This window comes from Pristis pectinata, chromosome 3, assembly GCF_009764475.1.
Source record: "Pristis pectinata isolate sPriPec2 chromosome 3, sPriPec2.1.pri, whole genome shotgun sequence".
NCBI lineage: Eukaryota > Metazoa > Chordata > Chondrichthyes > Rhinopristiformes > Pristidae > Pristis > Pristis pectinata.
The window spans coordinates 56204648-56218734 of NC_067407.1; the positions used below are offsets into that span (position 1 = coordinate 56204648).

The window sequence follows — 14087 nt, forward strand, 5'->3', positions numbered from 1 at the left end:
TAGTGAAACCTGTAAGTTAATACAGGCACTTCCTATGCTATCACTGGAGTTGGAGCACGCAGGAATGTATGCTTGAAGCACAAAATACTGCTTTTGTGGAAATGGATACATTTTGGTGGTACTTGTTGTTTTCAATATTGTCCGTATGTAGATTTAATCAATTTTATTTGTACATTGAATCTAGTGAAACCCAAATTTCCAGTTAATTTAAAAAAAAATTGATGCCTCACAATTCAAGGCTAGTCTTTATAATTAAAAAAAATGCTAGTATAACTGAAATGCCACTTTCTCCCTCTATCCCTGCCCCCCCGCCCCCCCCCCCCACCAGCTAAGTCAGTAATCTTCTGTTTCATTATTGTGAAAAAATCAATGCTGCAGATTGTTTTGCTACTTCACAATGAGTTCACAGCAAAAAATTGGGTTGTTACATAGCTGGCTCCAAGTCTTGTGGTTTTTTTTAATAAAAGTAATGTTTACTCTTTTGATTATTGAACAAACCTGTCCTAACAGAAAACTAGTTTAAGAATATTAACGTAGTGGTGATGGGTGTCTCCACACCAGAGTATTGTTTCAGTACCTATTGGATTTTCGTCAAACTTAAACCCCATATAGTCCTCAGTTTTCAATTTTTAAAATTTTGTCATTTAAGACATCTGATTTGTACTTTGATAACATTCAAGAATGGTGCTTATAATTGTATACCTTCAACACTGTCTCTGTATTTTGTTTTTGTAGGGAAGCAGAATTTTTTTTTACAAAACAAACTCTTCACCTAAATATGTTTAATTACAATAGCTTATTAATAATGAACTTAATGATAGAAATGAATGTGTGGAGTCTTGCTATCTATATGTAATTTTGTGTTTAAGTTGAATCATGCTAAGCTTTAATAAATTATTTGTTTGTAATTGTGATCTGATTTCCACAATATGCAGTTTTCAGTGAACTCTTAACATGCTGGAAGTCATTTTGTACAGAGATGAGTCTAATCACTTAGTAATAGATAATTTACATTGCTTGGGTCTTGCAGCTATGAGTGAATTGATTTTTGAATTTTTTACAGTGCTTCTTGCATTGTTAGCATCTAATTATAGTGGATGATTGAAGTCAGTTGCGAAGGCCTTTGATTCATTGCATGAAGAGTGTGAGTTTCTAAACATCCCAACATTTGTGCGCAAGTGTGGATGTTATTGTTGCTTGATTTTGGCAAATGTGCCGAGAAATGAGTGTTTATTCGTGAGCAAGTAGCTTTTTAAAAATCAAATTATTTTTTGCTGCATATTTGAGAGCTTCTGTGTATATTTATTACACTAAAAGTTGTAGAACTGATTTATTAAACCACCTACAGATTTTCTGATTTTTATCTTTCACAAATTACACTTGAAAGGTAGCAAGCCAGCACTTTGTTAATTCATCACAGCACTCCTCTGTTCCTTAAATTCTTGTGTATTTTCTTCTTGGTGAATGAATTTTCTGAAAAATTTTCACCTGTTTTTCTCCTAATTTGAACTGTTGAATGTTACCTCATGTTAATTCAGTAATTCTTTTGTAGGTGGAATTGGTATCACACTTTGGATCAGAGCACTTCTGTCCCCTTAGCCTGATAAGGTAAGGTTGTATTTGAGATTTACTGATTGCATAAATCAGTGTTCTCTTTTCAGTAATGTAAATAAGACAACCACTGTTTCACCTTGTACATTCCCTAAAACCACATCATAGAATGTTATCAGAACTAGCATTTAATCTTTTTCACTGTTGGCAATTGCTGAATCGAATTTGGGGTACTTTACTCCAGGAAGACCAAGGCAAATGACAAAAAATATGGCATTTTTGTTTAAAAAGGATTAACTTGGTGTCTGCCTTCCTGTGTCTTGTAAATAATCAAGATAATACATAGAAAAGTTTAGCCTGCAGTAAAATCAAGTGGACAAACCGTGTCCAGCCAAATATGTTACAAATAGTGAGAATTATTCAAACCCTCTTGGCTTGAGGGAGGAATAATGGTGCTTTTCAACCATTCAACCTGAAGTTTGTTGAATTTGGCAATTATTTTTGAAAACTGTCAAATATTGTCAATCCCAAAAGGTGAGGTGACTTTTTTTTGGAGCAATTTTTCTGTAGGTAATGCAAGACATATTATTGAAATCTTACCAAAATATTAAGACTGTGAAGGACTGGGATCTGGCACTTGCAGATGAAAATTGTCAAAACTACATTTACAAAAGTGGGAATAGTTGTTCCATTTTAAAAATACTATTGTGATCCTTTACTTCATAGAAGCTGGACTAATACTTCAGTGTAACATTTTAGTGATAGTATAATTGAGAGAGGATCACTGTGCCAGCAGTGGAGCTTCACATGTATTGACTTCTTAAAAATTCTTTTGCTGCTTTTAAAATATAACATAAAACATTTTTGTATTAGAGTGTTTGGTACCAGCATGGTGGAGGAATATGAGGAAATTGCTGAGTCTCAGTACAATACAGAACGCCTAGAATATCTTGATGAAGATTATGGTATGTATTTTTTTTACTGGTAATTCTCTATGTAGATATTACTTTTCAGCTTGAAGGTATCCAGACAAAGTAATTCTGTGTCAGTTTCCAGTAAAATGCATTGTATGATTAGAAAAGAGTTTGTAATGTGTAATTGCAACATTCTACCTTTCTTTGACAATTCTATCTTCATCTTAGGCTAGTGCCTTAATGCAGGCTCACCAATTTGGATGGGTATCTTGACCATATTTCCTCCCACGTTGCCTCCTGTGAGGACTCCATTACATTTCTGTTTCTCTGCTTTGTCTCATCCATTTGACGATACCGCCTTTCTAACCAGTGCTTCCGATATGTCCTTTTCTCAGCCAAAAATTCATCACTAACAAGTCTGAGTCAATTCCATTTCCTACACTTTAGCTCTAGCTTTCTGTTCAGGTAACTATCTTGGCTGCCCCAACTCTCCTTAGCCTTGTCCTTCTCCCTCTCTCCTGGTTCTTGCTTTTCACCTCCATTGGCCTCCATGTTCCACATTTTGCAGGTGAACAGAGATTTACTTGTGCAAATTTGCTAAACTGTAATGATGCTCGCGATGTGGTCGCCTCTACCTTACCTGTATTCAATCCACAATTTTTTGTGATCTTTCTGTCACTTGTCTGCTTACTACTCCATCCTACTGCACTCTTTATACTATGTTTCCTACACCATGCAAATGCAACTGAACTCAGGCTTGAGGAACAGCAGCACAACTTTTGGAAAAAGTACATTACTATTTCTCTGGTTAAATGTTGAGTTCAATGATTAATGACTCTCTTTAATTTTCTATTTCGTATTTCCACCACCTGCAATAATTTTCAGTAATTTCAGATTCTGTTTTTCCAGTTCATGCCTCCCCTAGATTTTTTGTTTCTTGTCCTATTTCAATCCTTGTCTGCCTTTCACCATCCATCGTCCATTTTGCCATTTAATCTGTCCTGCTTTCCACCTTGGCACAGACATTCCCTTTTGCTTTTGGCCCTCAGTTGCTCACTACTTCATGACCTGGGGGAGGGAATTAAATGCAAGGTATCCAAGTTTGCAGATGATATGAAAATAGGTGGAAGGGCATGTGATTCTGCAATAGGATATAGCTGGTTTAAGTGATTTTGGTGAGAATATAGCAAGTAGAGTTTAATCTGGCAAATGAAGTGGAGAAATGTGAGGTCATTCACCTGAGTAAGAGGAATTAAAACTTGGAATGGAGAGAGGCTGAAAATGAGTGAAGTTCAGATGGATTTAAGTATTTCAATGCATGAATGACAAAAAATTGGCAGAAGGATAAGTGTGTTGTCCTGAGCTTAGACAGTTGGGTCTTTGTTCCCTCGGGTTAAGGTGACCTTATTCAAACATATAAGAGGGCATGACAGGGTAGATGTTGAGCTGTTTTTGCTAGTGGGTGAGTCACAAATGAGGGGACATGGCTACAAAATAAGGAGCTGGTCATCTTAAACTGAGGCGCATAGGAATTTCTTCTGAGGGTTGCGAATCTCTGGAATTCTGTTCTCAGGTGGTGGAGGCCAGATTTAAGATAATTCTCTGTTCTTTCAGATATTTATTTGAAGGTTATGGGAACTGGCACATTGAAGAACTAAGTACAGCATAGCTCAGCTTTAGTCATATTGCATGGTAGGTCAGGCTTGAGGGGCTTGCTGGCCTGCTATTTTCTTCTGTTCTTGTGCTATCTCCTTCACTTCCCTTTTCCTGTTATCTTCAAACCTCCTTTATTTCTAACTTTTCCCCAAGTTCTGATAGAAGCTTGTTGACTTGATGCTTCCAGTGTCTGCTTCATCTGATTTTTCAGCACAATCCATGTTTTGTTTTTATAAAATGTAATCTTTTCTTCCTCTTCAAAGTCTGGAACTTTACCAATGACCTGGAAGATAGATGCCTGTGCAAAGGCATATTCATGAAATTAGGATGCAGTTTCTGCAGTGTAAAAAAAAAACCTGTAACTTATGCAAAATACAAAGATCATAAGGCATAGAATACATTAAGCATGCAGAACAAACAAACCTAGTCCTTGTGTTCGTGCTCTAAGCCTACTCTCATGCTGTCTATCTCCATCCAAGTTATTTGAGATCTTGCAAATCTGTGTTTTTTCCATGTACTACCCTCATTGTGTTTTGCAAGCAATTTAGCTGTTTATAGTAGTCAAAGGTTGACATTCTGTGCAATTATCATGGGTTACTTTCTATTTCTTACAATTTGTAAAATTCAATTTTATGGTATGTATTGATTGAATATTCTACAAGATATTTTGAGGGCTTGGGTATTAGATGGATGATTTAAAACGGTAAAAGGATCCAGTTTAACTATTTAATTTAAAAACTTTGTATTCCAGTTTTTAATCCTGGTTAAAAAAAATTGTTGCTTGGTGGTGGGGGTGAGAATTTAAAATGAACATTTATTTTGTGGAAAGGATGGAAATGTGAAGAATCAGTGAAAGTAAAAAAGAAAAAAAAATGGGAATTGCATGATGTGAAAAGAATGAGTGACTACCTGGGTTCCATTCCAATGTGACATTACTCTTTCCACTTGTATTTTATCCTTCTTCACCTTGCCTGTTCCCGGAACAAGATATGCCAATTCTCCTTTTAACTGAAAGTAACAGGAAATGTAGGTGCAAGATGCCTACTTAGTTGGAAATAGAGAATTTATTGTTTTTTGGGTTAGATATGGATCTCTAGTTCTCTTTCCAACTTTCAACTGTGGGCCATGTGCAATGACATTGAGGTTCTCAATTCAGTGATGTGATTGGTAGCTGTCTGCTCGCAACGTCCACATGGTGGCATTTGAAACCCTGCTGCTCTTTGTCATTACTTAGTTCAAAGTGACCAAGATCCTTTATTTTAGGTTTGTATCGGGGGGCGGGGGCAGCAGGGCAGGGGCTGTGAAATAGAACCATAGAACAATACAGCATAATACAGGCCCTTCGGCCCACCATGTGCCGCCCTTCAAACCACACCTAAGACTATCTAACCCCTTCCTCCCACATATCCCTCTAACTTAAGTTCCTCCATATGCTTATCTAACAATCTCTTGAACTTGTCCAATGTATCAGCCTCCACCGCCACCCCAGGCAGTGCATTCCATGCACCAACCACTCTCTGGGTGAAAAACCTCCCTCTGACATCACCCTTGAACTTCCCATCCAATACCTTAAAGCCACAGCATTGGCACCCTGGGAAAGAGGTGCTGGCTGTCCACTGTCTATTCCTCTCAATATTTTGTATACCTCTATCGTGTCTCCCCTCATCCTCCTCTTCTCCAATGAGGACAGCCCTAGCTCCTTGAGTCTTTCCTCATAATCCATACTCTCTAATCCAGGCAGCATCCTGGTAAATCTCCTCTGCACCCTTACTAATGCCTCCACTTTCTTCCTATAACGAGGCAACCAGAACTGGACACAGTACGCTAAGTGTGGCCTAACCAGAGTTTTGTAAAGCTGCATCATCACTTCACGGCTCTTAAACTCAATCCCCCGACTTACAAAAGCTAACATCCCATAAGCTTTCTTAACTACCCTATTCACCTGTGAGGCAACTTTCAGTGATCTGTGGATATGAACCCCCAGATCCCTCTGCTCCTCTATACTGCCCAGGATCCTGCCATTTACCTTGTACTCCGCCTTGGAGTTTGTCCTTCCAAAGTGTACTACCTCACACTTCTCTGGATTGAACTCCATCTGCCAATTGTCAGCCCAGCTCTGCACCCTATCAATATCCCTCTGCAAGCTTCTACAGCCCTCCACACTATCCACAACACCACCAATCTTTGTGTCATCTGCAAACTTGCTAACCCAGCCTTCCACCCCCTCGTCTAAGTCGTTAATAAATATCACAAAAAGTAGAGGTCCCAGACCGATCCCTGTGGGACACCACTAGTCACAGCCCTCCAATCCGAATGCACTCCCTCCACCATAACCCTCTGCTTTCTACAGGCAAGCCAATTTTGAATCCACACAGCCAACCTTCCCCGGATACCTTGGCCTCTGACCTTCTGAAGAAGCCTACCATGCGGAACCTTGTCAAACGCCGTACTAAAATCCATGTAAACCACATCCACTACACTATCCTCATCAATCTTCCTGGTCACCACCTCAAAGAACCCTATAAGGCTTGTGAGGCAAGATCTTCCCTTCACAAAGCCATGCTGGCAGTCCATGATTCTCCAAATGCTCATAGATCCTATCTCTTAGAATCCTTTCCAACAGCTTACCCACCACAGACGTAAGGCTCACCGGTCTGTAATTCCCTGGACTATCTCTACTAGTTTTTTGAATAAGGGGACAACATTCGCCACCCTCCGGTACCATCCCCATTGACAATGAGGACTCAAAGATCCTAACCAACGGTTCAGCAGTCTCCTCCCTTGCCTCACGAAGCAGCCTGGGGAATATTCCATCAGGCCCCGGGGACTTATCTGTCCTAATATTTTCTAACAACTCCAACACATCCTCTCTCTTAATATCTACATACTCTAGAACGTTACCCTCACCTACACTGTCCTCAGCATCATCAAGACCCCTCTCCTTGGTGAATACTGAAGACAAGTATTCATTGAGAACCTCACCCGCTTCCAGGCACATCCTCCCACCTTTGTCTTTAATCGGATCTACCTTTACCCTAGCCATCCTTCTGCTCTTTACGTACGTGAAAAAAGCCTTGGGATTCTCCTTAACCCTACTCGCCAAAGCGTTTTCATGTCCCCTTCTCGCTCTTCTCAGCCCTTTCTTAAGTTCCTTCCTTGCTACTCTATATTCCTCATGAGCCCTGTCTGATCCTTGCTGCTTACACCTTATGTATGCTGCCCTCTTCTTCCTAACTAGTTGTTCCACCTCTCTCGTCACCTATGGTTCCTTCACCCTACCATTCCTTCTCTGCCTCACTGGGACAAATTTATCCCTAACATCCTGCAAAAGATCCCTGAACATTGACCACATCTCCATAGTACATTTCCCTTAAAATGTCACCCCAATTTACACTCCCAAGTTCTCGCCTTTATAGCCTCATAATTTGCCTTTCCCCAATTAAATACCTTCCCGTCCTCTTTGCTCCTATCCCTGTCCATGACAGTTCTAAAGGTTATGGAGCACTGGTCACTGTCCCCCAAATGCTCACCCACCGATAGATCTGTCACCTGACCTGGTTCATTACCTAAAACTAGATCTAATATGGCATTCCCTCTAGTTGGCTTGTCAACATACTGTGTCAGGAATCCGTCCTGGACACACTTAACTAACTGCGCCCCATCTAAACCTTTGACACTAAGTAGGTGCCAATCAATATTTGGATAGTTGAAGTCTTCCATTATAATAACCCTGTTATTTTCGCATCTCTCCAAAAACAGCCTGCCAATCTGCTCCTCAGTATCCCTACTGCTACTGGGGGGCCTATAGAATACTCCCAGGAGGGTAACTGCCCCTTTCTTCTTCCTAACTTCCAGCCATATTGACTCTAGAGAGGATCCTTCTACATTATCTACCCTTTCTGCAGCTGTACCTGTGTCCCTGACCAGCATCGCCACCCCTCCTCTTCTCCCCCCCGATCCCTTTTAAAACGCTGAAAACCAGAAACATTCAATATCTATTCCTGCCCCGATGTCAGCCATGCCACAATATCATAGTCCCATGTACTTATCCAAGCTCTCAGTTCACTCCCTTATTCCTGATGTTTCTCGCATTCAAGTAAATGCACTTTAGCCCATCCACCTTACTACTTTTGTAGCCTGTACTCTGCTTCTCCTTTCTCAAAGCCTCTCTACCTGTCAGATCTGACTTTTCCCCATCCCCTTCTTTCTCTGACCTACTCCTCCGGTTCTCTTCCCTCGCAATCTAGTTTCCCCCTCAATTTTTAAATTTCTAAAAAAAATTTTATTTACAGCCCTTTCAGCCCAACGAGTCCACGCCGCCCATTTTAAACCCAAATTAACCTACCCATACGTCTTTGGGCCATTACTCAAATTTACAAAGTCTCATAATGTGTGACTAAATCTCTGATACTTGGAGAACCTGGACCCATAGGATATCCCAAATTAACATTCACTGAACTCTCTTCTGACAATGAGTCAATCCATGATAAATAATCATAGACATTGGGAGGCAAACCAGACCTTAATTTTCCTGTGACATAGCCCACACAGAATTTTTGCACAAATGTGTCAAGACTAGTATTGCTTGTCAAGTTGGGTTGTAGCACCTGACCTCACCTAATAGGGAAATGTGTTAACACAAATGGGCTTTTGGCAAAAATCCTGGTTCACAAAATCCTGTGCTACAGGATAGCATTTCTGGGCCATTGACTTTGGCTTAACCTGAACTTGTAAGTGAAGTCCATCGACGATAGGAAGCATGAGATTCTTCACATTTTTCCCCCTTGCAATTGTATCTTTTATAGGCATGCAAAACCATAATTTTATATTTTTTCAGTGGGTTGGTGGGGAACACGGTGTTTTCTGGGCTGTAGATATTAAGAATGTATTCGTGCAATCCACCTTTTATTATGAAGGGAAAAAAAACATGTCTGGAGACTTTATTTTTCGGCAGCAATTCTATGCTGAGGCTTAGTTGCTACCTTGCTGTCAATGTTCTTTCAAAATCAAATCAAAATGCAGTACATGTGTATTTGTTTCCTGTTTGAGTTTTCAGTTACTAAAGCTTGCTGAATCAAATGTTCTATGACACCAAATATTTTTGGTGCCCATTTGCCTCGGTAGTAAGTAGTACCCATTATTTTGAGGAGCTAATGGTTCTACTGCTTGGGAAATTGTAGGAGGCTGTTAATTAATGACTTAAGTACATAATGATTAGTAAGATCTCAAAATGATCTTAAAAAATTTAGCTTGCTTGAAAAGTAGCTTCATCTTGATTTTGTATTTTAAAAAGAAATGCAGCTTTCTTTTATTTCCTGTTTGTGCTTGGTTTTTGGCAGTGTGTGGTTGCACTGTTTTCCAGAGATTCTGCATTGAGTTTGGGCTCAAAGCAAAATTGCCGTAAGCATTTTTTTCTTATAAGGACAAGAATGGCTTTGTATGTGTATTATTTCTACAGTGTGGTAATCATCAGCAACCTTGAAGCAATTTTGATAGCTGCTTTCTTCAACTAGCAATTGATGCACACATTGCTATCTAATGTTTGCATGTAGCTGTTGTGAAAATGTTTGTATGTCGTTGCTATTAAACAGATTATCCCCTGGATTATGGTACTCGAGAAGAAAAATCATCAAAAAATCTACTGGGTTCAGCCACAAGTGAGTTTTTAATACATTTTTGATTCCCCATTTTGATCTAAGGATGGATTTCAAAAATTGTGACTGCAGGTCCATAGCTATTGATTATGATGCCTCTCCTCTGCTTCTCCATACACTACCCAACCCTGATCTGTGGTTAATCATGCTTCCTTTTTTTTGGTCCTTCACTCAATGTTTTATTATTTTGCTTAACTTTCCAACCTGTTTTTTTTTACTGAAATTATGATTGGAAGTTGAGTTTCCCAAATTGAATGTTGGTAGATGCAATGCTTGTCATAATGTTGTCCAAATCTATAATGATAACGAAATTACAAGCTGGCACTTTGTAATTTTCAGTTGACTCAAAGACTTGCATTTTTATTGTAAGTGAGAAGGGAAAAGCGTTGGGTTGATTCATTCTGTCCAACTTAGCAAATTTTTCAATTTTTTAGTATGTGGGTGTCACTGAGAGACAACATTTATTGCCCATCCCTAATTGTCCCTTAGCTGCAACCTTGAACCATTGTGATCCTTCTGGTGGTGACGGACCGGTGCTGGATTTTAAGTCAGGATGTTTTGTAATTTGTAGGGAACCTGCAGGTCGTGGACTTCCCACGTGTTTGAATGTGACACATTGTTTCAGAATGGGTTATGTGGGTATCTTTACCTAATGTATGTAATTGAGAGCTGTTCTAATTTTATGATATTAGACCTCAAGAACCTAAAAAATGCAGGTTTTGATTGGTATTGGTTTATTATTGTCATTTGTGCCGAGGTACAGTGAAAAACTCATCTTGCATACCAATCGTACAAGTCAGTTCATTACACAGTGCAGTTACATTGAGCTAGTACAGAATGCATTGATGTAGTACAGGTAAAAACAATAACAGTACAGAGTAAATTGTCACAGCTACAGAGAGTGCAGTGCAATAAGGTGCAAGGACACAACAAGGTAGGTCGTGAGGTCATAGTCCATCTCATCACATAAGGGAACCGTTCAATAGTCTTATCACAGTGGGGTAGAAGCTGTCCTGAAGTCTGGTGGTACGTGCCCTCAGGCTCCTGTATCTTCTACCTGGTGGAAGAGAAGAGAGAATGTCCTGGGTGGGTGGAGTCTTTGATTATGCTGGCTGCTTCACCAAGACAACGAGAGGTAAAGACAGAGTCCAAGGAGGGGAGGCTGGTGTCCATGACGTGCTGGGCGTAATTTGAGATGGCACTAAACAGTTGTCTTTTATTCTTAATGCAGGATATAGCAGGCATTATTTCAAAGTTAGAATCTTATCAAGAACACGACATATATTGTTCACTGTTTTAATTTGGAACTATTAAGGTGTTGATTTGTCTCAACAGACTAAAGCCCATAACTTTTGGATTTTGGTTTTTTTTGCAAATTAATGCTTGGAGTTATTCCTGCAGGGGTCCCAATCTTGCCTCAACAATGTACTGCTGCTGCTTTTCATTTCAACCAAATTGGGCTGAGAATGCCAACATAATCTTCAAAAATAGACATTGACATTCATAACTGTCTATAAAATTACACAAAGGAGTCAAAATAAGAAGTTGAAACCCTGCTTTAATTCTTTCTTAAAACGGGTTTTTAAGTTCCTGTGATCACAGAATTGGCCTGTACTACTTTGATTACACATATCTATACTTGTTTGATTACACATCAGTTCAAATTTGTATCAAACTTCCTAAGTGACAGACCAGATGTAAGGATCCAATTTTGAATCTTTAACTTGCATAGTTCTTGTTATCTGTTGGGATTTTAGTGAAGGGCACCTCAATTGGCCAGAGTAGTTCTAGCTTCTGAGAAATTGTTTTTTTGTATCTCATTACACCTATAAAAACTGAGGGGGAGGGGTTGGTAGTGGGGGTGTGATTGGTTTGATGATGAAGACCGTATTAAGCTCTTTCTGTAATGTTCCTTGTCATGTAGCACATTTACATGCTCTGTTCTAAATTGGGGCAAGATAACAGCAGGATTCCTGTTTAACCTAGCAGATGACAAATGTGCAGGATCCTGAGGAGAGAAAAGTATTAAATTGGGAAGAAAATGGGGTTAGCCATCTTGTTTATTTTTCTGACAATATGTACAATGACTGAGACCGAGCACATTAGCTATGATGTTGCTGAAAAATGGATCAAGCTCAAAGGACCAGATGGCCTGTTTGCATTATTTTAAATTTACATTCTTGGCCTGTGTCATGCTGCTTACACTGTTTAGTATGCATGTAGTTCTGTGTTATAGCTTTTACCAGATTAGTTGTTCATTTTGGGTTCATCTGATTCTGGTTTCTGGCATGCTCTTTGTTATAGCTTTTTCACTGTTGGTTTCTCATAAAATGTGATTTTCTGCTGCTTAACAGCATTGCACACCTTGCTATTTTACATAATTATGTAATGTGAGCTACAAATGTTTCTGTTTCCCACTTGCGTCACTGGTTTAGCTGCAGTCTACATAGAATAGGTTTCTGAACAAATTCTCTTGATTTTTGCTATTTTATATTATCTACAACTAAATTTTCATTTTTATTTGAATAGTCACTAAAGCTGATAGGTAACAACGATGCTGATAATAATAAAAAAAAAGTCTTGCCCAGTTAGTTGAAGTTCATGTGCCAGTGCCTTGTGATACACTGAACATGCCAAAGGCAGTAAAATTGCAAATGTAAAAAAAGATCATAGAGAGAGGGGAATTTTCTCATATCCTGAGAGAAGGCAAAAAATGTTTTCACTATGTATTTAGCTAATGTATTTGTTGGAGTGTACACATTTCAGAATTCGGTGTGGAAATCCTCCCAGTAGGATTGACTTTTACAGGTTTTTGCCAAGTCCAAGTAAGCTTGTCTTGTTTTTGAATACTGAATTTGCTTGTCAAGGGGGAATGTCTATTTTTTTTGTTGCTGCATATAGTTCCATGCCTGCCCCTTTCTTTAAAAAAAAGTCAGCTGCTAAATACTTGTATCAAAAAAAAAGTTACTATTCCTGTTGAGGAATAGTAGGGATATTTTTCTAAAGAAAATTCTAGTTTGCAAAAGTGAGCCGTGTGTGTACTTGCACAGTACGTACACTTAATTTTGTGTACTGATTCTGTAGCACATATCTCTATCACTAGGCATTTTGATTTGAACAGGTTCCTCATTATTCTGCTAATTAATGGCAACTTGTTTTGTGAAAACAAGAGAAACAGCAGGAGGGAAAGGAATTGTTGACGTTTTGGATGGAAACCCTGTATCAGTACTGGAAGAAATGTTTTTTTTATTTGGGCAGAAAATTGGGGGGTGTTGAGGGTGTGGTAGGGAGAACAAAATGTTACTAGTGTAGTAATTGTTAATGTGGGCCAAAGGGCCTGTTTCCATACCCTGACTGATTTCTACTTGTCTACTTTGCAACATCCCTACATTCTTGTATACTCCTAAGATATGGCCCTCATAGCAGGCATCTCAAAAACCCAGTGAGCTTCACCAAATCCACTGGCAGGATGAACAAACTTCTGTCACTGACTTCAAGCCAACATTCTGGGCATTGAAGCCCTAATTACTGTTACTTAGCTGCAGTGGGTAGGCCATGTCACTCACAGGTCTGATAGCTGATCCTTAGACACTGTAGTCCAATTTCCTTCATGGCAAGAGATTACAGGTGAGCAGCAGGAAAGTCTTTGACTCAAAGCTTAAGAAAAAATGTAAAGCCCCCACTATCTTGTGAGCGTCCCTGGCCTATGACTGTCCGAATGTAGTGTTCAGGAAGGCATTGAAAACCTTGTCTATTTGATGGGAGGACACAGAAGCCTGGCATCTCCCAAACTACCTACCTGCTTGGTCAAGCACCACCTACCCCATCTGGGACAGAAGCTGCTAGTCCCACATTGGCCTCCTCAGCCACCTCCCAGAACTCACTTGGAATTGAATGGAAACATAATCCTTCAGCCCAAAGGAAAAAAAAGCAGGGCAGTTCTGTTGGAACTGTGTACGAAATGGTTGACCACTGCTGAATGCCACATACGATATTGATCGCAATGTTTCAGAGTAAAAAATAATTGAAAAGAATGTTAAGATTGGAAAATGTTAGGAAGATTTATTCATAGGGCTGAGTATTTATTTTCCTTAGGACAGAGGAATCTGAGGAAAGACTTGATCGTGTATAAAGTTATGAGGAGCTGAGATAAAGTAAATGGAAATGTGATGAGTGGTTCTGCTTCGATCACCCCCAGAGGGCCAAAACCAGGATGCATGGATTTAAGTAATTGGTAGAAAGCTTGGAGGGTGCATGGGGGGAAGAAATATCTTTAGGGTCTGGAACTCAGTGATGGAGGCAGAAATGCTCA

At 39.5% G+C, this 14087-nt stretch overlaps 1 protein-coding gene across 2 annotated transcripts in view; it reads left to right on the forward strand.

The window, feature by feature from the left end:
- suco (SUN domain containing ossification factor) overlaps positions 1–14087 on the forward strand; it is a 79603-nt gene that overhangs the window by 48378 nt on the left and 17138 nt on the right. For both annotated transcript variants that reach the window (XM_052012179.1, XM_052012180.1), the window contains 3 exons: positions 1553–1608; positions 2425–2516; positions 9713–9778. In XM_052012179.1, the coding sequence (XP_051868139.1) occupies positions 1553–1608; positions 2425–2516; positions 9713–9778 (214 nt within the window). The remainder of the gene's footprint in view (positions 1–1552; positions 1609–2424; positions 2517–9712; positions 9779–14087) is intronic.